The sequence below is a fragment of the Oncorhynchus keta genome, chromosome 23 (assembly GCF_023373465.1).
Source record: "Oncorhynchus keta strain PuntledgeMale-10-30-2019 chromosome 23, Oket_V2, whole genome shotgun sequence".
NCBI lineage: Eukaryota > Metazoa > Chordata > Actinopteri > Salmoniformes > Salmonidae > Oncorhynchus > Oncorhynchus keta.
Genome location: NC_068443.1, coordinates 31,091,102 through 31,115,217, shown reverse-complemented (window position 1 = coordinate 31,115,217; position 24,116 = coordinate 31,091,102). Strand labels below are relative to the sequence as shown.

Below are 24,116 nucleotides of genomic sequence, written 5' to 3'. Positions count from 1 at the left end.
AATGTCCCGTCACATCATCTGGCGAAAGGGTGAAAGAAGGAGCAACCTTCTCAAATGAACAGTAATCTGCGCTGCTCGGTTATGTTGTCACAACAAGGCAGCATGGTGCATCATCCAGAAACTAGTTTTTATTTGTGCTGAGCAATAAACCGAAATGTTGGTTATTTTTCTGTTTTTAAACAACTAATCGACAGATGTCAATTGCGAGATAAATCAGATCATGCCCGGACTGTGTGATGGAGTAGGAAAATATAAAGGCAACTTCAAAGATTTTACTGAGTTCATATAAGGAAATCGGTCAATTTTATGGATTTCACAACTGGGAATCCAGATATGCATCTGTTGGTCACAGATACTTTAAGGGTGTGGATCAGAAAACCAGCCAATATCTGGTGTGACCATTTGCCTCATGCAGCGCGACACAGCTCCTTCGCATAGAGTTGATCAGGCTGTTGATTGTGGCCTGTGGAATGTTGTCCCACTCCTCTTCAATGGCTGTGCGAAGTTGCTGGATATTGGAGGGAACTGGAACACGCTGTAGCACACGTAGATTCAGAGCATCCCAAACATGCTCACTGGGTGACATGTATGGTGAGTATGCAGGCCATGGTTGAACTAGGTAATTTTCAACTTCCAGGAATTGTGTAGATCCTTGTGACATGGGGCCGTGCATTATCATGCTGAAACACGAGGCTACGACAGCAAATTAATGACATGACGATGCGCCTCAGGACCTCGTCACTGTATCTCTTTGCCTTCAAATTGCCACCGATAAAATGCAATTGTGTTTCTTTTCCATAGCTTATGCCTGCCCATACCATAACCGCACTGCCACCATGGGGCACTCTGTTCACAACTTTGACATCAGCAAACCACTCGCCCACACGACACCATACACGTGGTCTGCGGTTGTGAGGTCGGTTGGAAGTACTGCCAAATTCTCTAAAACAAAATGTATGGTTTATGGTAGAGAAGTGAACAGTCAATTCTCTGGCAACAGATCTGGTGGACATTCCTGCAGTCAGCATACCAATTGCACGCTCCCTCAAAACTTGAGACATCTGTGGCATTATGTTGTGACAAAACTGTACATTTTCGTGGCCTTTTATTGTCCCCAGCACAAGGTGGACCTGTGTAATGATCATGCTGTTTAATCAGCTTCTTGATATGTCACACCTGTCAGGTGGATGGACGATCTTGGCAAAGGAGAAATGCTCACGAAGAAGGGATGTAAATTTCTGTAATCTTTTGTTTCAGCTCATGAAACATGGGACCAACACTTATGCAACTACATGTTGCATCTATATTTTTGTTTAGAACTGGCCAATGTTCTACATAGGTCAGCGCAGAAAACATGATCATTAACTACAATAACCATAATCCATTGTGCAGCTACTTGTCCGGTCTGTTTCTTTTTGTGTGATCAAGAGGGGATACATAGAGCAGTTACTTTGCAAGGTATTGGTATTCAGTCATAGTATGCCTTACTTAGAACTACAAAATGTGATTTCAGACAGCAGCTCTATAGAGATCAGATGACTTGGAATAGTCAAATAAAACAAATGTAATATTTTATTAAAACAGGCCTAAAGTAATGTGAATAACCAATGGTTAATAAGTGATAAGTAGTCATGGGCAGTCTACCATCATGGGACACGTATTAACTTTTACTCTGCCTTGTAGAATCATTTTTCATCATCGAAACCCATCTCAAAAAGCACTAATCGCTCAGCACTAGTTTTTATGTGAAAACAGAATCCTACTCATCACTGCATGCTTCTTTCTCACTTTTGTTTTTAGCAGACTTGGCCAGAGCAGGGCACCTGGCTCACCCGATCCAAACTCCTCCCACCGGGATAAACCAGCCAGATAAACAACCTCATTGTTAGGATGGGGACATGAGCATCTGGTCATTATATACAGATCTCTGATTCTCATTGTTAGGATGGGGACATGAGCATCTGGTCATTATATACAGATCTCTGATTCTCATTGTTAGGATGGGGACATGAGCATCTGGTCATTATATACAGATCTCTGATTATCATTGTTAGGATGGGGACATGAGCATCTGGTCATTATATACAGATCTCTGATTCTCATTGTTAGGATGGAGACATGAGCATCTCTGATTCTCATTGTTAGGATGGAGACATGAGCATCTGGTCATTATATACAGATCTCTGATTCTCATTGTTGACCAAGCTATGATTTAAACATCCCACTTTGAGCAGGCCTATTGAGTGCACCACACAATATTTTCGAGTTTCCTAACATTTCCTGAAAGGGTACATAATTTATTATATCTTTCGATCACACTATTTAATAAACAGGCAGGACAAGATCAATATTAAAGTATATTTGATTTTAATAAAGCATCACAGAGACAAATGTCAATTTAGCATTTATTCAGTTCCCCCACTTCAGTGTACACTGTAGAAGAAACTCACATTTAGTGAGAGGTTAACTGTTACGGTGCATGCAGCTTCATGTTATTTATGTTTCTAGTGACACCAAAGAAATACACTGTTTTAAATTCCAGGAGTTAAGGCAAGATGTTCCAATGAAAGTTTACAATTAAAGTACACTTTACTCGAATGCTATTTGAGCCTTTTTCGTATAACAATTGGTGGCCACAGCAATTGGAAACTATGACTGTGGGTGTTCACATAAGTAACAAGTTGAACTACCACTAAAATCCACCAACATCTCATTGCTTGTCAGATTTTATGTTTGTGCTCCACTGCACAGTGACAGCTTTTCAAAACCAGGAACGACACGTCCGTGTCACTCAATACCTCAATATAATGAACGATAATAAATGTTTGCGGTTCCTGAATTATTTTCAGTTTTACTCCAGAGGAAAATGTATACAATTGAGACAGAAGTTGGACTAAAAAGCAAACCGCATCGATCAATACATTTATCTGTGATCGTTGGTTCCGGACTTCCTCTTGCCAGAGAAAAGATGTTTTGGCTTGAGGTCAAATACATGTCTGTCTGCCTCTCCCTTCTTCCCCTGGCGGTTCATGTCCTTCTGTTGGTTCTTCATCAACTTCTTGGCCTGTTTCGCCATCTATACAGGAAAACATACTTTCAGTAAATCCTCAGCAAAACACAGGTTGCGTCCCAAATGGAACTCTTATTCATATATAGAGCACTACTTTGACCAGGGCCAATAATAGGGTTCCACTTCAGACAAACTTAATCTTCATAACATCTCCAAAAGCATATGTTTCTTTAAGCCAAGGGACTAACACTTCCCCAATATGCATTGTGCATATTTTTAACACAAACCATTTCACCGGATGACAGGAAGATCTAGCGTAGCCTACACCACATACCTTAGGATCGCGAACACCAGATTGGTCGCGTGGAGGACGAGAGGCACTCTGACTGCGGGTTCGAGAGGTGGGAACGACAGACGCCTCACGCTTACGCTTCTTGGCAACGCCAACGCTCCGGGATCTACGGGCATTCACTGCATAGTGGCTCTGAAAGGACATCAACAGCAATGTGTGAATATAGTATCCGGTCTGTAGCTTGTATTAAGACATTGTACTTGACATACACAGAACTAAATGAAAAACAACTTACGTCATCTTTGCCAGTCATGTCCAGACCGAGGTCTCCCATTTCCTTCTCTAGGGTTTTTCTTTCAACCTGTAAATGTTTAACATTTTGGCCCAGTGATTAGTAAGACCGAAAATAAAACAAGATTAACTTTAAAAGTTCTATGCATACAAACAAGATGTCCATGTCACCTTCTTGACAGTTCTGGGTAGTCTGGGGCCGTGCACATCCTTGTCTTTGGAGCAAACGATCTTCAGCTTCCTCTTCTCTCTGATCTGTTTGGCCAGCTGACGGATCTCCTGCATCTCCTCGTCCTCGCTCTCCTCATCAGTCTCGTACTCCCCTGCCTTCACCTTCAGCTCCTCCTCCTTCTCCAGATCCTCCAGGTTCTGTATGGGCATGAGAGAGATGTTAGGAGAGGTGGCGGCCATAGAATTAGAATGAATAGAAAAGGCATCCCCATTTAAGTCTACGATTCCATGAAATCACTAGAGGCATTTCCATTCCTGTCAATTATCGCTTTTCAGTCCATGTTGTCGGCTATAGCGGCAGAACTGTCCATCCTATCCATACCGATCAACAATAACTATGGTCACCAAGATCAGTGGTTTCACCCCCCCCCACTCACCTTCATGATATCAGGGTCGATATAATCTGCAATGTTGTGACCCTCCCATATTTCAGGAATCACATCATATTTCTCATCTTGATTCATCAGATCCCAATATTCTGAAAAGAGGAAACATCAAGTATGAGAGAAAATGGACCAAATGAGTTTGCTGATAACCATGTACACAATATCCTTTCAGACAAGCTTTTGATAAAGTTGATGACAGCGTCAATATACATACTCTGTAGGTCCAGGATATAATCATCTCCCATCTCCACCTCCAGGTCTCTCTCCTGTAAATCAATGATGGAAATTACTAACACAGCTAGATCTTTACAATGCATGTTTACCACAACATAACCCACACGGATTACATCCAAGGCTCTTCCAAGATAATCCTTCCACAACTGTTACTATTATTAGTATGGCTCTACCGTTTTGCGTTTGGGTGCATCCACCTCCATTGTTTTCCTGCCAATCCTGGCTCCCTCCGGAATGAACGGTGGTCTCGCCTAGTGTTGAGAAAACAGGACAACTCAATTTCACCTGTTCACATTCAAAATGTATATAAACCATTACATTTTTTTGTTTTAACATGACCAAAATCATGCTTATGACTTGCAAACATGTTTAACTTGGGCAAACAACGAAGTGTGGAAAGACGGACACATCCACAGAGAGTACAGTGTTTAGCCTACCTTCTCGTCCCTCTTTGCAGGCACTGCTAAATGCAATCTGTTGAGCACATCATGCACCTTCTTGCCCTTCATTTTGCCGTCGACACGATGGGCCAGAAGTTTGTCACATGCCTGAAATTGAAGAAAATATATTAGTTATTTGTAGAACATTTTGAAAAATGTGCTACTAGCAAATTGTTAGTAATCAGAAGAGTGGACTAGACTCCTCACTTCTGTTTTCACAGTCATCACTCCCTCTTCAGTCAAAGTGCTGGTTTCAATGACAGAGATGCCCTCTGCAGTAAGGTCAGCAAAGATTTTCTGAGGAAACAAAGTAGGAAACCCTGATAAGCAAGTCCCATCTTGGAAGAGGATGACAAAGTAAACTGGGGCGAAAAATACAGCCAAAGTAAAGATGGAGAATATATTAACGAACATGAAAAAAAACTACGAACCTGGTCTTCTTCAGTGAGTTCACTGATCTTCTTGACATCACACTTGTTTGCCACAATGAGCAAAGGCTAGAGGGGAAAAAATACAATAACATTATCATATTTGCGTGAAACCAGAAACAGGGAACGCCGTCATTTGACTTTAACAGGTTTTTTTTTTAAAACCCCACTACTCAAAATGACAGCACAGAAGTGGACACAACTTTTCACTGTGAAAGAGGCTGTATCCATGTTTGTTGGTGATACGGATTCGGACCAGTCCTTGCACTTTGAAAAGCGATGTTGAGGTGAGTGAAATAAGTAAACAGCACATGTTTGGTGTTGTCGATGTTGGATGCTGTGAAACTTGGGGAATAGCTCTCAGATGAGCAAGTCCTGTCATCATAACTTGGTTGGTACAGGCGGACACATCAACAGTGGTGCTCAAATGATTGCTCTCGGGCTCAAGTTGCAGGGTTTAGCTGTATATAGTCAGCTAACTCATTATCTTGTTTCTACCGATGTGGAAACGGCCCAAGATGCTTGCTATAGGTAGCTGGCTGACTATACTGAACAAAATTATAAACGCAACATGTAAAGTGTTGGTCCCATGTTTCATGAGCTGATTTATCTCAAATGATGTTCACAAATTTGTTTACATCCCTGTTAGTGAAAATGTCTCCTTTGCCAAGATAATCCATCGACATGACAGGTGTGGCATATCAAGAAGCTAATTAAACAGCATGATCATTACACAAGTGCACCTTGTGCTGGGGGTAATAAAAGGCCACTTAAATGTGCATTTGGGGGAGCGTAAAATTGGCATGCTGACAGCAGGAATGTCCACCAGAGCTGTTGCCAGAGAACTGTTGCCCTTGCCCGGTAATGTGAAATCCATTATCCACTAGATTAGGGCAATTTCAATTGACTGATTTTCTTTTGTGAACTGTGACTCAGTAAAATTGTTGAAATTGTTTTTTGCATTTATATTTTTGTTCAGTATAGTTAGTCTGTCAGACAAGAACCTCAGCTGTCACTTTCCCTAGCTAGCAGTACAAACAACCATATAATTAGCCACCGAAACAAAGGCTAGAGTAATGTGTTTATCTGTTGGGATTAGCTTATGGTTTGTCATGTTTGCTAGGAGGATATATTCATAGACTGCATGAATCAGGCCTTCATGGTCGAACTGCTGCAAAGAAACTACTACTTAAGGACATCAATAAGAAGAAGAAACTTGTTTGGGCAAAGAAACACGAGCAATGGACTTTAGACCGGTGGACAATTGACCACAATTATCTTATCTGTTACTCCTCTCCCTCCGTTACCCTGTTCCTCTAGGGGTTGATCATCATGACCAACTGAGGAGCTATTACAATGTTGGGGACAGAGGCAGAAAATGGTGGAAGTATGCAATTTGGGGGATGCTCAACATTGCCATCAGAAATGCATACATTGTGTGGGGGACCCTGCAAAGGTCCCTTCCCAGAAACCGCAGGTGCTGGTCCCTGAAGGCATTCCCTTTGTTATATTGTAGAAAGTGAGGAGCCAAGAGTGTGGAACCAGGGACTTGTGGATCGAGTTGTAACTCATTTGAAAGCAGGTTAACTTTGAAGGGTGCAAGAGGGTGTGTGGTGTACATCCAGAGTGGACGCAGTGTAAAGAGTGGGGGTTGTGTAGAAACCTCCTTTGGGTGCTCTATGGGGCCGTGCTTCCAGAAGTTCCATGACGTTCTAGGCTAAATGAAAACACTAAAGTGACCATGTGAAATATGAATGTCCTACAAACCTTTTATTGTCTATGAACAGTTTGTTGTGTTTTGTATCTTCTCTCTTTATCTGTCTCCATCTGGCAGCTCCTGAGTGGCGCGGCGGTCTTAGGCACTGTGTCTCAGTGCAAGAGGAGTCACTAGTCCCTGGTTCAAATCCAGGCTAAATCACATCAGGCCGTGATTGGGAATCCCATAGGGCGACGCACAACTGGCCAAGCGTCGTCCGTGTTTGGCCGTCAACGTAAATAAGAATTTGTTCTGACTTGCCTAGTTAAATAAATAAAGGTTAAAAAAAAAAATAATATTGAATAATTATTGTTGCATTCACTGAATTGTTGTCCAAGTAGGCTACTATTTCTATATTTTGTGTCAGGCCTGGTCTGTACTAAATCTTATTGAGAGGTTACCTACATTTTGTGTCATGCCTGGTCTGTACTAAATCTTATTGAGAGGTTACCTACATTTTGTGTCAGGCCTGGTCTGTACTAAATCTTATTGAGAGGTTACCTACATTTTGTGTCAGGCCTGGTCTGTACTAAATCTTATTGGGAGGTTACCTACATTTTTTTGTGTGAAAATGAATAGTTGTCTGCATTTTTACAATGTTACAGAAGAATAGATGTCAATCAAATAGCCAACTCTGTGTCGGTTTTGAAATACTTCTGAATTGTCCTCTGGCCACATTTCAGATCATATTTTGATTTATATGAAAATAATATTTAGAAGAATAATATATTAAACGTGGTACATTTTGAGCGAGTAATTTAGTCAGATTTACTACAAATTTACTTGAAGATACTAAGATTTACTTGAAATACTCTAAGATGTTTTGTGTTGAGTGTTAATCGTTTTCTGATAGTGTCTTTACTCAATGGAAGACAAAATTAGTGTTATTCCATAAGAGGCTGTGTTCTTTAAAACTAAGTTAACTTGTAATTGTCATTTGTTTTTGAGCTGTGTGAGAAAATTAGTTTTATCTTAAATTACTAATCAGTAATCTAAAGCAGCATTCCAGAATTCTATAGGGGTCGAAAGATTTTTTTGTTTTTTTGACATGCCTTGCTCATTTCAGAGAAATAATGTAGCACAGAGCCTTGAGACAAAGGACACTGGACATTAAGAAAGAGGTCCGTCCTAGCCTCACTTGCGACTCTGGGCCTTTTCTATCCTTCCTTGGTGTACCCATGCTTACATGGCCGCAAGAGCCAAGCCCGGAGGCTTCACCCCCACAATTTTAGCAGGGTGCTTTAAAAGAAGGGAAAGGTTTTGACTTTTGACCAAGCTGTTGACTAACTCACAAGCTTACAACTATCGACAATGCTGCTTCCATTAAACATGGTCTGAATAGGCACCCTATTCCTTATACAATCCACTACCTTTGACCAGGGTCCATAGGACAGTAATGCACTATAAAAGGGTGTGTCATTTGTGATGCAGTCTTAAAAAGTAATCAATGGTGCCTCCATAACGTGACATCTGACCTTGTTGGCAAAGAGGGGCCGGATGTTGTTGAAGAGCTCGAGCTGCTGCTCCAGGGTTTGGCCACACTGCTCGGAGACGTCCATCACGTAGAGCACGGCAGAACGCAGATGGGCCAGGGCTGTGATAGCCTGCATCTCAATGGTGTTCCTCTCCTCCAAAGGGTGGTCCAAGATCCCTGGGGTGTCAACCACCTGCGGCCACATATGGTGTTAGCAATACACATTAAATGGTCCAGGTGTTAATCGTACTCGACAACTCGTGATTGAGAGAGAAACTAACACTACCTCGAGTACTTCATTGACAGTCTCAGATATTGTGGTAGGGGTTATCCATAACATGTTCAGTGTGGTGCATGATTTCTCATCACAGACCTACAAAGGGTACTTGATGTATCTGTGTTGTGATCTATTTTCCTTCCAAGTACAATCTGGTGGAAAAGTGTATGAATATCAAATATTTAACTGTTCCAATCTATTCCAGCTAGAGATAGCTGGCGTGTAAGTGCATTAAAAACATCTTACCTGCCAACGAAGGTATTTGTAATCCATGTGGCCGACGAACAAGGACTTGGTGGTGAAGGCGTAGGGCTGGACTTCAACATCAGCTCTGGTGACCTGGGGAAGACATGTTGACAAAGCTGAACTCTTTTCTCACACTACTAAAATCTTTTGTATGACCATTTTATCCACGTTCTGCATATGTACCAGGATGTTCAAATGAACCTCAACCCATTTATTTCTAGTTGCCTTTATTTTACCAGGGAAGCCAGTCACAACATTATTTACAACAACCCGACTAAGATTGATACATCGTGCAGCAATGCAGACGAGAAACATGTGCAATGCCTCTAACAATGGGTGCTTAAACTTGATTTAAAAATACACCAAACTAATGGATTTGGCATTGGCCATCAGATCCTCAAAGTTCTACAGCTGCACCATTGAGAGCATCTTGACTGGCTGCATCACCGCTTGGTATGGCAACTGCTTGGCACTACAGAGGGTAGTGCATGAGGCCCAGTACATAACTGGGGCTGAACTCCCTGCCACCCAGGACCTCATTTTTTATTTAGCCTTTAACGAGGCAAGTCAGTTAAGAACAAATAATTATTTACAATGACAGCCTACCAAAAGGCCTCATGCGGTGACGGGGGCTGGGATATAGGACAAATACAACACAAACATGCTGCTGCTACTCTGATAATTATATATCCGGATTGCCTAGTCACTTTTACCCCTAACTACATGTACATACAGTATTACCTCAATTACCTTGCACCGGTACTCTTTGAATATAGCCTTGTTATTGATTTTGTGTTACCACTGGCTTTTTTTATTTGGCAAATAATTGTCTTGAGTTAAATCTGCATTGTTGGGAATGGGCTCGTAAGTAAGCATTTCACTGTAAAGTCTACACCTGTTGTATTCTGCGCATGTGAGCAATACAATTTTATTTGGACACTAAAGGTTCTACCAACCATTGAACTGACAAAGAATAACAACAGGAATGCACACCTTGTTGATGAAACTAGACTTGCCCACATTAGGATATCCACAAAGCAGTAGAGTTCGAGTGTTGGGATCAATCGTTGGTAAACGGGAAAGATGCTGGCGCACTGTAAAAACAATAACAAAATGTAAACAACAATGACAGCCGGAGGCTAATGTCTTTAGTATATGTACACCGGAGCCATTTACAGGCATGCATTATGAGGATTCTGTGTTATGCACTATAGCCCGTTACTATATGTGATTGAATATTATCTGCTAACCATGTGTATGTGACAAATACAATTTGATTTGCTGTTGGCTTGTGTGGATGTGTTTTGCAACATAGCTGACTTGAAACATTGTTAACAGTTTCAGGGCCATGGGCCTTTCTCATGATGGAAAAATACAGAATAACATGAAGACAGGAACTGTGCAATGAGTTGGGGGGGGGGGGCACATTCAGAACGTAGTGTTGCGAGAACAAACAGTCTTTTGTTAGATAACAGGAGCCAGGTGCGAGATAACGGTATCGAGCATGAGCGCATAGATACTCTACACAGCAAGTTACATCTTGCAACTGGAGCGCCCGGGGGCTGGTACCAGCTCGAACGACAACAATCAACGATAGGCTGGGTTAGTTTAAACCACGCCCAGTCTCTACTCTGACAGGCCAGCTTGGAAGCAGGAACTTTTTCTGTCAGGGTATATTTATAATATCTTTGTCAAGAACAAGTCAGTTCTCTGTTTGCCCTGTGAGGTGGGACAGAGAGCCCGTATATACGAAAATTGCATTTACTACTTATTGCTTAGCGAATAAAAAATACATAGTATACAATCTGTGACTAATTGTCATATTTATCCTGATACCAGATTCGAATTGACGCAAATCTAACAGCATACTTTGCCTTTCATAAAACAAAGTAAATAACTAAAAGTTCACCTTGTTCCAGGTATTCCAAGCTTTGCTTCTGTCGCTTCATGATGGTGCACATCCGACCCAGAGCAGCGCGCTTCAATTGTTTACAGCGGTACAGGGAATCACCGTACTTCATCAGTCGAACATAGTCTTTGGAAACACTGCAACAAGAACACATTTGAGTGGGACCACTCCAAATTGACCAACATATATGATCAGTGTAAGCAACAAAAAAAAAAGTGGGAAGAGTAAGCTTCATACTTGTCAATCAAATTCTTTGCGATGTTGATCTGTCCCAAAGCCAACTTGTAATGGTCTTTGTCATACAAGACATTCATCAAATCTGCATAGAAAGGATGGATATCCTGTGGAAAACCATATCATTCATTAGCACAAAGTGGAACTAGGTAGTGTCTGATATTACAAGACTTTCAAAGCAATAACATTACTTACGTCCAATTTGGGAAAGTCTGTCAAAATCTGGGAGAGCCGATCATGATAGTTCTGTTGGGTGAATTTCACCTTGCGCATGTAGAAATGCCTGATGCGGTGAATTTGATAATGCTTGTGTACTACTGTCGGAGTCTTCCTTTGGGTTTTCGATAAAGTGATGTCAATGAATTCCTGTGAAATAAATTGGGAACGGCAATCAGCACATTGAATGAGGTCAATTTAAACTACATTTATTTGTCAATACTATGTGTTTTACAATAACAACTATTCACATCGCTAGACACGCATTTGTATGTATACTGTTGACCCCCCAAAAATAAATGTCATGCGTGGCTTCTCTCCCTTCCCAAGCACAACACGTGTCTCTCTCCAGAAGCAGACATTTAATTCCAACCAGACAAACAGCACGTTTTCGTAATTGAGAGTCGTATTTTCCGGAGACACAAATCAATAACTTGTAAAACGTGTAAAAACGTACCTTTGAGGTGGGAACCACCATAATCTTCTTAAAATTATAAAGTGCCATTTTTTCGGAACACGTTCGGACACTGACTGCAAGCGGAAAGGACCCAAACCGGATCGAAACAACAAAGTTGAGGAAGTGAAGCTGTTATATCAAGAGGAACTCCACGTGAGAAAATAAATGTCCTCACTTTTCTTTACACTGCCCTCTAGTGCTCATATGAAGTCAGGGATGCAAAAATTACATACAGTTGAAGTCGAAAGTTTACATACACTTAGGTTAGAGTCATTAAACTTGTTTTTCAACCACTCCTCAAATGTCTTGTTAACAAACTATAGTTTTGGCAAGTCGGTTAGGACATCTACTTTGTGCATAACACAAGTCATTTTTACAATACAATTCACTGTATTACAATTCCAGTGGGTCAGAAGTTTACATACACTAAATTGACTGTGCCTTTAAACAGCTTTAGATGTCATGGTTGATGTCATGGCTTTAGAAGCTTCTGATAGGCTAATTGACATCATTTGAGTCAATTGAAGGTGTACCTGTGGATGTATTTCAAGGCCCACCTTCAAACTCAGTGCCTCTTTGCTTGACATCATGGAAAAATCCAAATAAATCAGCCACGACCTCAGAAGAAAATAGTAGACCTCCACAAGTCTGGTTCATCCTTGGGAGCAATTTCCAAACGCCTGAAGGTACCACGTTCATCTGTACAAACAATAGTACGCAAGTATAAACACCATGGAACCAGGCAGCCATAATCTCTGTCTCCTAGAGGTGAATGTACTTTGGTGTGAAAAGTGCAAATCAATCCCAGAACAACAGCAAAGGACCTTGTGAAGATGCTGGAGGAAACCGGTACAAAAGTATCTACAGTATATCCACAGTAAAACAACTCCTGTATCGACATAACCTGAAAGGCCGTTCAGCAAGGAAGAAACCACTGCTCCAAAACCGCCATAAAAAAGCCAGACTACTGTTTGCAACTGCACATGGGGACAAATATCATACTTTTTGGAGAAATATCATCTGGTCTGATGAAACAAAAATAGAACTGTTTGGCCATAATGACCATCGTTATGTTCGGAGGAAAAACGGGGATGCTTGCAAGCCGAAGAACACCATCCCAACCGTGAAGCACATGGGTGGCAGCATCATGTTGTGGGGGTGCTTTGCTGCAGGAGGGACTGGTGCAGTTAAAAAAATAGATGGCATCATGAGGGAGGAAAACTATGTGGATATATTGAAGCAACATCTCAAGACATCAGTCAGGAAGTTAAAGCTTGGTCGCAAATGGGTCTTCCAAATGGACAATGACATCAAGCATATTTCCAAACTTGTGGCAAAATGGCTTAAGGAAAACAAAGAGAAGGTATTGGAGTGGCCATCACAAAGCCCTGACCTCAATCCTATGGAACAGGGCAGAACTGAAAAGGTATTATGTTAGGAAGTATGCCTACAAACCTGACGCAGTTACACCAGCTCTGTCAGGAGGAATGGGCCAAAGCTTGTGGAAGGCTACCCTAAACGTTTGACGCAAGTTAAACAATTTAAAGACAATGTTACCAAATACTAATTGAGTGTATGTACACTTCTGAACCACTGTGAATGTGATGAAATCAAATCAAAGTGTATTTGTCACGTGCGCCGGATAAAACAGGTGTAGACCTTACTTACAGGCTCTAACCAATAGTGCAAAAAAGGTATTAGGTGAACAATAGGTAGGTAAATAAATAAAACAACAGCTATATACAGTAGCGAGGCTATAAAAGTAGCGAAGATACTTACAGACACTGGTTAGTCAGGCTGATTGAGGTCGTATGTACATGTAGATATGGTTAAAGTGACTATGCATATATAATGAACAGAGAGTAGCAGTAACGTAAAAGAGGGGTTGGCGGGTGGTGGGTGGCGGGACACAATGCAGATAGCCCGGTTAGCCAATGTGCGGGAGCACTGGTTGGTCGGCCCAATCGAGGTAGTATGTACATGAATGTATAGTTAAAGTGATTATGCATATATGATAAATAGAGAGTAAACAGAGAGTAGCAGAAGGGGTAAAAAGAGGGGTTGGGGGGCGCACACAATGCAAATAGACCAGGTACCTGTTCAAGGGGTCATTTTGACTTGGGGTAAAAACTGTTGAGAAGCCTTTTAGTCATAGACTTGGCACTCCGGTACTGGTAGTAGAGAGAACAGTCTATGACTGGGGTGGCTGGGGTCTTTGACAAATTTTAGGGCCTTCCTCTGACACCGCCTGGTGTGGAGGTCCTGGATGGCAGGCAGCTTTGCCCCAGTGATGTACTGGGCCGTATGCACTACCCTCTGTAGTACCTTGCGGTCAGAGGCAGAACAATTGCCGTACCAGGCAGTCATGCAACCAGTCAGGAAGCTCTCCATGTTGCAGCTGTACAACCTTTTGAGGATCTCAAGACCCATGCCAAATCTTTTTAGGGTCTTGAGGGGGAATAGGCTTTGTTGTGCCCTCTTCATGACTGTCTTGGTGTGTTTGGACCATTCTAGTTTGTTGTTGATGTGGACACCAAGGAACTTGAAGCTCTCAACCTGCTCCACTACAGCCCTGTCGATGAGAATGGGGGCGTGCTCGGTCCTCCTTTTCCTGTAGTCCACAATCATCTCCTTAGTCTTGGTTACGTTGAGGGATAGGTTGTTATTCTGGCACCACCCGGCCAGGTCTCTGACCTCCTCCCTATAGGCTGTCTCATTGTTGTCGGTGATCAGGCCTACCACTGTTGTGTCGTCTGCAAACTTAATGATGGTGTTGGAGTCGTGCCTGGTCATGCAGTCGTGGGTGAACAGAGAGTACAGGAGGGGACTGAGCACGCACCCCTGGGGAGCTCCAGTGTTGAGGATCAGTGTGGCAGATGTGTTGCTACCTACCCTCACCACTTGGGGGTGGCCCATCAGGAAGTCCAGGATCCAGTTGCAGAGGGAGGTGTTTAGTCCCAGGATCCTTAGCTTAGTGATGAGCTTTGAGGGTACTATGGTGTTGAACGCTGAGCTTTAGTCAATGAATAGCATTCTCACATAATTGTTCCTTTTGTCCAGGTGGGAAAGGGTAGTGTGGAGTGCAATAGAGAATGCATCATCTGTGGATCTGTTTGGGCAGTATGCAAATTGGAGTGGATCTAGGGTTTCTGGGATAATGATGTTGAAGTGAGCCAAAGCACTTCATGGCTACGGACTTGAGTGCTACGGGTCTGTAGTCATTTAGGCAGGTTGCCTTTGCCTTTGTTCTTGGGCACAGGGACTATGGTGGTCTGCTTGAAACATGTTGATATTACAGATTCAATCAGGGACATGTTGAAAATGTCAGTGAAGACAGCTGCCAGTTGGTCAGCACATGCCTAGAGCACACGTCCTGGTAATCCGTCTGGCCCCGCAGCCTTGTGTATGTTGACCTGTTTAAAGGTCTTACTCACGTCGGCTACGGAGAGTGTGATCACACAGTCATCCGGAACAGCTGATGCTCTCATGCATGCCTCAGTGTTGCTTACCTCGACGCGAGCATATAAGTGAAATTGAGTTCAGGTGCTTGAACACGTAATTTCCGGTCACAACTTGCAGACTTGTTTACGTGTTGCTGTGCGTTTTGTTGCCAACCTATTTTGCTACCTGACAACTTTACGGTTTTTACTTTTTAATTACCGTTTATATTTTTGTTTTTTTTCCCTCAACCTTTTCACTCCGGACGTTTTATCTGGACATGGTTCGTCAGGACCTCTAACAGCCGAAGCTAAGTAGTAACATTAACATGATGCCTTCTAATTGCAGTCGCTGTACTCATAATATACAGGAGAACGATCGCCTTACGGCGAGGATAGCTGTGCTGCAAGCCCAGCTTCAGATGCAATCGTTAGGCAAGGGTAATTTCAGTGTAGGAAAGGATGAAACAGCGTCTGTGCCACCAGTAAGTACAGATAGTAGTATAAATCCCCTGGCGCAGTCCCTGCAGCCGGACAACTTTCTCACGGTTTCTGGAAGGAAATGCTGTAGGAATGCTCAACCGGTGTCGCTCATTCAGCCGACAGAAACTTTCAACCGGTTTTCCCCATTAAGCAGCGAGTCGGAGTCAGAGGCCGAGTCTTCTCTTGTCTCTCCTCCCGTTATGGGGTCTGAGACGCCGAAGCTTCCCACCATTAGCTCTGACAAATTGAAAACTCTAGTCATTGGTAACTCCATTACCCGCAGTACTAGACTTAAAACGAATCATCCAGCGATCATACACTGTTTACCAGGAGGCAGGGCTATCGACGTTAAGGCTAATCTGAAGATGGTGCTGGCTAAAGCTAAAACTGGCGAGTGTAGCGAGTATAGAGATATTGTTATCCACGTCGGCACCAACGATGTTAGGATGAAACACTCAGAGATCACCAAGCGCAACATAGCTTCTGCGTGTAAATCAGCTAGAAAGATGTGTTGGCATCGAGTAATTGTCTCTGGCCCCCTCCCAGTTCGGGGGAGTGATGAGCTCTACAGCAGAGTCTCACAACTCAATCGCTGGTTGAAAACTGTTTTCTGCCACTCCCAAAAGATAGAATTTGTAGATAATTGGCCCTCTTTCTGGGACTCACCCACAAACAGGACCAAGCCTGACCTGCTGAGGAGTGACGGACTCCACCCTAGCTGGAGGGGTGCTCTCATCTTATCTACCAACATAGACAGGGCTCTAACTCCTCTAGCTCCACAATGAAATAGGGTGCAGGCCAGGCAGCAGGCTGTTAGCCAGCCTGCCAGCATAGTGGAGTCTGCCACTAGCACAGTCAGTGTAGTCAGCTCAGCTATCACCATTGAGACCGTGTCTGTGCCTCGACCAAGGTTGGGCAAAACTAACCATGGCGGTGTTCGCCTTAGCAATCTCACAAGGATAAAGACCTCCATTCCTGTCATTATTGAAAGAGATAATACCTCACATCTCAAAATAGGGCTACTTAATGTTAGATCCCTTACTTCAAAGGCAATTATAGTCAATGAACTAATCACTGATCATAATCTTGATGTGTTTGGCCTGACTGAAACATGGCTTAAGCCTGATGAATTTACTGTGTTAAATGAGGCCTCACCTCCTGGCTACACTAGAGACCATATCCCCAGTGCATCCCGCAAAGGTCGGAGGTGTTGCTAACATTTCCGATAGCAAATTTCAATTTACAAAAGAAAAATGACGTTTTCGTCTTTTGAGCTTCTAGTCATGAAATCTATGCAGCCTACTCAATCACTTTTTATAGCTACTGTTTACAGGCCTCCTGGGCCATATACAGCATTCCTCATTGAGTTCCCTGAATTCCTATTGGTCCTTGTAGTCATAGCAGATAATATTCTAATCTTTGGTGACTTTAATATTCACATGGAAAAGTCCACAGACCCACTCCAAAAGGCTTTCGGAGCCATCATCGACTCAGTGGGTTTTGTCCAACATGTCTCTGGACCCACTCACTGTCACAGTCATACTCTGGACCTAGTTTTGTCCCATGGAATAAATGTTGTGGATCTTAATGTTTTTCCTCATAATCCTGGACTATCGGACCACCATTTTATTACGTTTGCAATGGCAACAAATAATCTGCTCAGACCCCAACCAAGGAACATCAAAGGTCATGCTATAAATTCACAGACAACACAAAGATTCCTTGATGTCCTTCCAGATTCGCTCTGTCTACCCATGGATTCCAGAGGACAAAAATCAGTTAACTACCTAACTGAGGAACTCAATTTAACCTTGCGCAATACCCTAGATGCAGTTGCACCCCTAAAAACTAAAAACATTTTTCATAAGAAACTAGCTCCCTGGTACACAGAAAATACCCAAGCTCTGAAGCAAGCTTCCAGAAAATTGAAACGGAAATGGCGCCACACCAAACTGGAAATCTTCCGACTACCTTGGAAAGACAGTACCGTGCAGTACCGAAGAGCCCTTACTGCTGCTCGATTATCCTATTTTTCTAACTTAATTGAGGAAAATAAGAACAATCCGAAATTCCTTTTTGATGCTGTCGCAAAGCTAACTTAAGAAGCAGCATTCCCCAAGAGAGGATGGCTTTCACTTTAGCAGTGATAAATTCATGAACATCTTTGAGGAAAAGATTATGATTATTAGAAAGCAAATTACGGACTCCTCTTTAAATCTGCGTATTCCTTCAAAGCTCAGTTGTCCTGAGTCTGCACAACTCTGCCAGGACCTAGGATCAAGAGAGACGCTCAAGTGTTTTAGTACTATATCTCTTGACACAATGATGAAAATAATCATGGCCTCTAAACCTTCAAGCTGCATACTGAAAGAGCTGCTTCCTGTGCTAGGTCCTCCTATGTTGAACATAATAAACGGCTCTCTATCCATCGGATGTGTACCAGACTCACTAAAAATGGCAGTAATAAAGCCTCTTTTGAAAAAGCCAAACCTTGACGCGGAAAATATTTTCAAAACTATCGTCCTATATTGAATCTTCCATTCCTCTCAAAAATTTTAGAAAAGGCTGTTGCGCAGCAACTCACTGCCTTCCTGCAGACAAAAAATGTATACGAAATGCTTCAGTCTTGTTTTAGACCCCATCATAGCACTGAGACTGCACTTGTGAAGGTTGTAAATTACCTTTTAATGGCATCAGACCGAGGCTCTGCATCTGTCCTCGTGCTCCTAGACCTTAGTGCTGCTTTTGATACCATTGATCACCACATTCTTTTGGAGAGATTGGAAACCCAAATTGGTCTACACGGACAAGTTCTGGCCTGGTTTAGATCTTATCTGTCGGAATGATATCAGTTCGTCTCTGTGAATGGTTAGTCCTCTGACAAATCAACTGTAAATTTCGGTGTTCCTCAAGGTTCCGTTTTAGGACCACTATTGTTTTCACTATATATTTTACCTCTTGGGGATGTCATTCGAAAACATAATGTTAACTTTCACTGCTATGCGGATGACACACAGCTGTACATTTAAATGAAACATGGTGAAGCCCCAAAATTGCCCTCGCTAGAAGCATGTGTTTCAGACATAAGAAAGTGGATGGCTGCAAACTTTATACTTTTGAAACTTGGACAAAACAGAGATGCTTGTTCTAGGTCCCAAGAAACAAAGAGATCTTCTGTTGAATCTGACAATTAATCTTAATGGTTGTACAGTTGTCTAAAAAAAACTGTGAAGGACCTCTGCGTTACTCTGGACCCTGAGCTCTCTTTTGAAGAACATATCAAGACCATTTCAAGGACAGCTTTTTTCCATCTACGTAACATTGCAAAAATCAGAAACTTTCTGGCCAAAAATGATGCAGAAAAATTAATCAATGCTTTTGTCACTTCTAGGTTAGACTACTGCAATGCTCTACTTTCCGGCTACCCGGATAAAGCACTAAATAAACTTCAGTTAGTGCTAAATACGGCTGCTTAGAATCCTGACTAGAACCAAAAAATTTGATCATATTACTCCAGTGCTAGCCTCCCTACACTGGCTTCCTGTCAAAGCAAGGGCTGATTTCAAGGTTTTACTGCTAACCTACAAAGCATTCCATGGGCTTGCTCCTACCTATCTCTCTGATTTGGTCCTGCCGTACATACCTACACGTACGCTACGGTCACAAGACGCAGGCCTCCTAATTGTCCCTAGACTTTCTAAACAAACAGCTGGAGGCAGGGCTTTCTCCTATAGAGCTCCATTTTTATGGAACTGTCTGCCTACCCATGTCAGAGACGCAAATTTGCTCTCAACCTTTAAGTCTTTACTGAAGACTCATCTCTTCAGTGGGTCATATGATTGAGTGTAGTCTGGCCCAGGACTGGAAAGGTGAACGGAAAGGCTCTGGAGCAACGAACCACCCTTGCTGTCTCTGCCTGGCTGGTTCCCCTCTTTCTACTGGGATTCTCTGCCTCTATCCCTATTACATGGGCTGAGTCACTGGCTTACTGGGGCTCTCTCATACCATCCCTGGGAGGGGTGCGTCACCTGAGTGGGTTGAGTCACTGATGTGACCCCCCCTTGGGTTGTGCCGTGGCGGAGATCTTTGTGGGCTATACTCAGCCTTGTCTCAGGATGGTAAGTTGGTGGTTGAAATTATCCCTCTAGTGGTGTGGGGGCTGTGCTTTGGCAAAGTGGGTGGGGTTATATACTTCCTGTTTGGCCCTGTCCGGGGGTGTCCTCAGATGGGGCCACAGTGTCTCCTGACCCCTCCTGTCTCAGCCTCCAGTATTTATGCTGCAGTAGTTTATGTGTCGGGGAGCTAGGGTCAGTTTGTTATATCTGGAGTACTTCTCCTGTCCTATTCGGTGTCCTGTGTGAATTTAAGTGTGCTCTCTCTAATTCTCTCTTTCTCTCTTTCTTTCTCTCTCTGAGGACCTGAGCCCTAGGACCATGCCTCAGGACTACCTGACATGATGACTCCTTGCTGTCCCCAGTCCACCTGGCCGTGCTGCTGCTCCAGTGTCAACTGTTCTGCCTTATTATTATTGACCATGCTGGTCATTTATGAACATTTGAACATTTTGGCCATGTTCTGTTATGCACAGCCAGATGAGGACTGGCCACCCCACATAGCCTGGTTCCTCTCTAGGTTTCTTCCTAGGTTTTGGCCTTTCTAGGGAGTTTTTTCCTAGCCACCGTGCTTCTACACCTGCATTGCTTGCTGTTTGGGGTTTTAGGCTGGGTTTCTGTACAGCACTTTGAGATATCAGCTGATGTACAAAGGCCTATATAAATACATTTGATTTGATTTGAAGTGATTTAGCTCATCTGGTAGGCTCGTATCACTGGGCAGCTCGCGGCTGTGCTTCCCTTTGTAGTCTCTAATAGTTTGCAAGCCCTGTCAAATTTGAAGAGCATCGGGGCCAGTGTCGTATGATTCAATCTTAGCCCTGTATTGACACTTTGCCTGTTTGATGGTTCATCACAGGGCATAGCAAGATTTCTTGTAAGCTTCTGGGTTAGAGTCCTGCACCTTGAAAGCGGCAGCTCTCCCTTTAGCTCAGTGCGAATGTTTCCTGTAATCCATGGCTTCTGGTTGGGATATGTACATACAGTCACTGTGGGGACGACGTCCTCGATGCACTTATTGATAAAGCCAGGGACTGATGTGGTGTAATCCTCAATGCCGCCGAAAGAATCCCAGAACATGTTCCAGTCTGTGATAGCAAAACAGTCCTGTAGTTTAGCATCTGCTTCATCTGATCACTTTTTTATAGAACAATGAAAGAAATAAAAGCTTAAATAAATAACTCTCTCTACTATTATTCTGACATTTCACATTCTTAAAATAAAGTGGTGATCCTAACTGATCTAAGACAGGGAATTTTTACTAGGATTAAAATTCAGGAATGGTGAAAAACTGAGTTTAAATGTATTTGCCTAAGGTGTATGTAAACTTCCGACTTCAACTGTAGATTACAGTAGGCCTCCAGTACTTTAGAGTCCCATAGAAAAGTATTGAAGAAACCACTGGCAGTTTGCATCTACACAGTATATTAAACCTGAATGATTCAAGCAGACAAGGTATTATTACTGCATATATTAGGTATTATTACTGCACTGTTGGAGCAAGAAACACAAACATCTGCAAATATGTGTAAGTGACCAATTAACTTTGACTTGATTTGAGATAACAAAGACTGTCATTCCCTCTGGGTCTCCATGTTAGAATACTGCAGTCTATTGGCATCATATCATCCTCCCACAACGTCATGGGGCTGATGGAACCACTGATGTTTGTGTGCTTTATAATGCACACTTATTTATTTTTATTTAACCTTCTTTTTTTTTTTAATCAGTGAGTCATACTGAGACCAAGGTCTCTTTTACAGATGAGCCCTGAATTACAGAAATGATAGAAATACACACGTCAAAATATAAATACCAAATGCAAACAGAAAGAAAACACGGTCATAAAAAAACAAACACATTCATCAGTAATAAGGTACTGAATTGCCTAAAGTCACCAAAACATCAAATTTAAGAACATTTTGAAGCGTGTTCTACAAATATGGTGCAAAAAAAACCCGAGAAGGAAATTGACCTAACTCAGTAGAGACCAAAGGAATTTCCAGAGTTCATCATCTGTGAGACGGGCTGTGGTAACTCATATGTCTAAAGGTTAGTAATGATGTTAGGTACAGTGGGAGTTTTTGTAAAAGGGCTTTATAAATGAAATCGTACCAATGTATCAACCTATGTGACATCAGAGGGCCAACCAACTTTCTGGTTGATGAGTACTAAACCTGTCACCTGTAATATAGCGCAATATCTAATGGCTTTAATTAAGTGGTAGCTGCGTTCACATAGATGATATCAACAGTCGAGGATCGGTAGGAACATACTATAAAATAAGCCCATTTCTAACCACAGTAACTCATTAATATACATTTTTAAAAGACAGATTTCCATCTATCCAGTCAATATTTAACTCAACCAGAAAAAATACATCTCTGTTGATATCACATACATTAACAAGCATTTCACACACATTATCCAGATACTGTTAGCACTTACATTTACATTTAAGTCATTTAGCAGACGCTCTTATCCAGAGCGACTTACAAATTGGTGCATTCACCTTATGACATCCAGTGGAACAGCCACTTTGGTGGTCTATAGCAGCTTCCCACAACAATGGGCATGTGAGGTGCAATGAAATTATATTTTACATATGGCCACCCCCCCCTCCCTTTCTGCGATCTGTCACATCTAAATACATTATAATAATTTACTTCAATGTTTTTATCAGAGACAGAACCATTTAACCATGTTTCTGAGAGAGCCTTACTCAAATGTCAATTGTGTCCATTTGTGAAATCATACTTTGCACATACTACTTACATTGACTTTTTGGTCATTATCTAATTCCTACTCAGATAATTTCATAATAGCCAGCAGCATACCACCCTGCATCCAGCAGCATACCACCCTGCATCCAGCAGTATACCACCCTGCATCCAGCAGCATACCACCCTGCATCCAGCAGCATACCACCCTGCATCCAGCAGCATACCACCCTGCATCCAGCAGCATACCACCCTGCATCCAGCAGCATACCACCCTGCATCCAGCAGCATACCACCCTGCATCCAGCAGCATACAACCCTGCATCCAGCAGCATACCACCCTGCATCCAGCAGCATACCACTCTGCATCCAGCAGCATACAACCCTGCATCCAGCAGCATACCACCCTGCATCCAGCAGCATACCACCCTGCATCCAGCAGCATACCACCCTGTAGCCAGCAGCATACCACCCTGCATCCAGCAGCATACCACCCTGAATCCAGCAGCATACCACCCTGTAGCCAGCAGCATACCAACCTGCATCCAGCAGCATACCACCCTGAATCCAGCAGCATACCACCCTGTAGCCAGCAGCATACCACCCTGCATCCCACTGCTGGCTTGCTTCTGAAGCTAAGCAAGGTTTACCCTGGTCAGTCCATGGATGGGAGACGAGATGCTGCTGGAAGTGGTGTTGGAGGGCCAGTTGGAAGCACACTTTCCTCTGGTATAAAAAAATATATAAATAAATATCCCAATACCCCAGGGCAGTGATTGGGGACATTGCCCGATGTAGGGTGGTGTCTTTTGGATAGAACATTTAACTGGTGTCATGACTCTGTGGTTACTAAAGATTCTATGGCACTACAAGTAAGAGTTGGGGTGTCGTAAGGGTGTCCTGGCTAAATTCCCAATCTGGCCCTCATACCATCATGGTCACCTAATCATCCCCAGCTTATAATTGGCTCATTCATCCCCTGTAACTACTCCCCGGGTTGTTGCTGTAAATGAGAATGTGTTCTCAGTCAATTTACCTGGTAAAATTAGGGATAAATAAAAAGTCTAAGCATCAACTTACATACATTGTGTTGGTGTTGTAAGGTTGGGAATGTGTAACAACATGTCACAAAAGATAGGCATGTCCGGTATAATAATTGTTATTAAATCCATACTGACAGTTGTTGAAGATACTTCACAACCACAATAACTTCATTCATACAGGCTGTATCACAACCGGTAGTGATCTGGAGTCCCATAGGGCTGCGCACAATTGGTTCAGCGTCGATTTAGGCAGTCATCGTTAATAAGAATTTGTCCATAACCGACTTTCCTAGTTAAATAAACAATATAATTAATCATTAATCCTGTTATTATATATATATTTTTTTTACCAATACATTAGACTACATGTTTTTTTACAAGATTGTGGACATCTTTCATAAAGTCCAAAAACCTTGAGGTACAAACCCTAAAAATCAAGC

At 42.5% G+C, this 24,116-nt stretch overlaps 1 protein-coding gene and 1 non-coding gene across 2 annotated transcripts; both read right to left on the bottom strand.

Moving 5' to 3' along the window:
- Positions 1-2,350: 2,350 nt before the first annotated feature.
- On the bottom strand, positions 2,351-12,047 carry gtpbp4 (GTP binding protein 4). Its single transcript, XM_052477029.1, has 17 exons — positions 11,882-12,047; positions 11,404-11,574; positions 11,212-11,315; positions 10,975-11,111; positions 10,059-10,159; positions 9,066-9,158; positions 8,544-8,735; positions 5,316-5,381; positions 5,092-5,181; positions 4,882-4,992; positions 4,618-4,695; positions 4,425-4,476; positions 4,202-4,302; positions 3,765-3,962; positions 3,598-3,663; positions 3,345-3,494; positions 2,351-3,076 (listed from the first exon to the last, which is right to left on the bottom strand). Exons 1-17 carry the CDS (start codon positions 11,927-11,929, stop codon positions 2,924-2,926), a joined length of 1,911 nt encoding a protein of 636 aa, XP_052332989.1. The 5' UTR covers positions 11,930-12,047; the 3' UTR covers positions 2,351-2,923.
- LOC118402579 (small nucleolar RNA SNORA81) lies at positions 8,140-8,321 on the bottom strand. The gene has a single exon (XR_004829504.1). It is a non-coding gene; the product is annotated as a small nucleolar RNA SNORA81 (small nucleolar RNA).
- Positions 12,048-24,116: the final 12,069 nt, after the last annotated feature.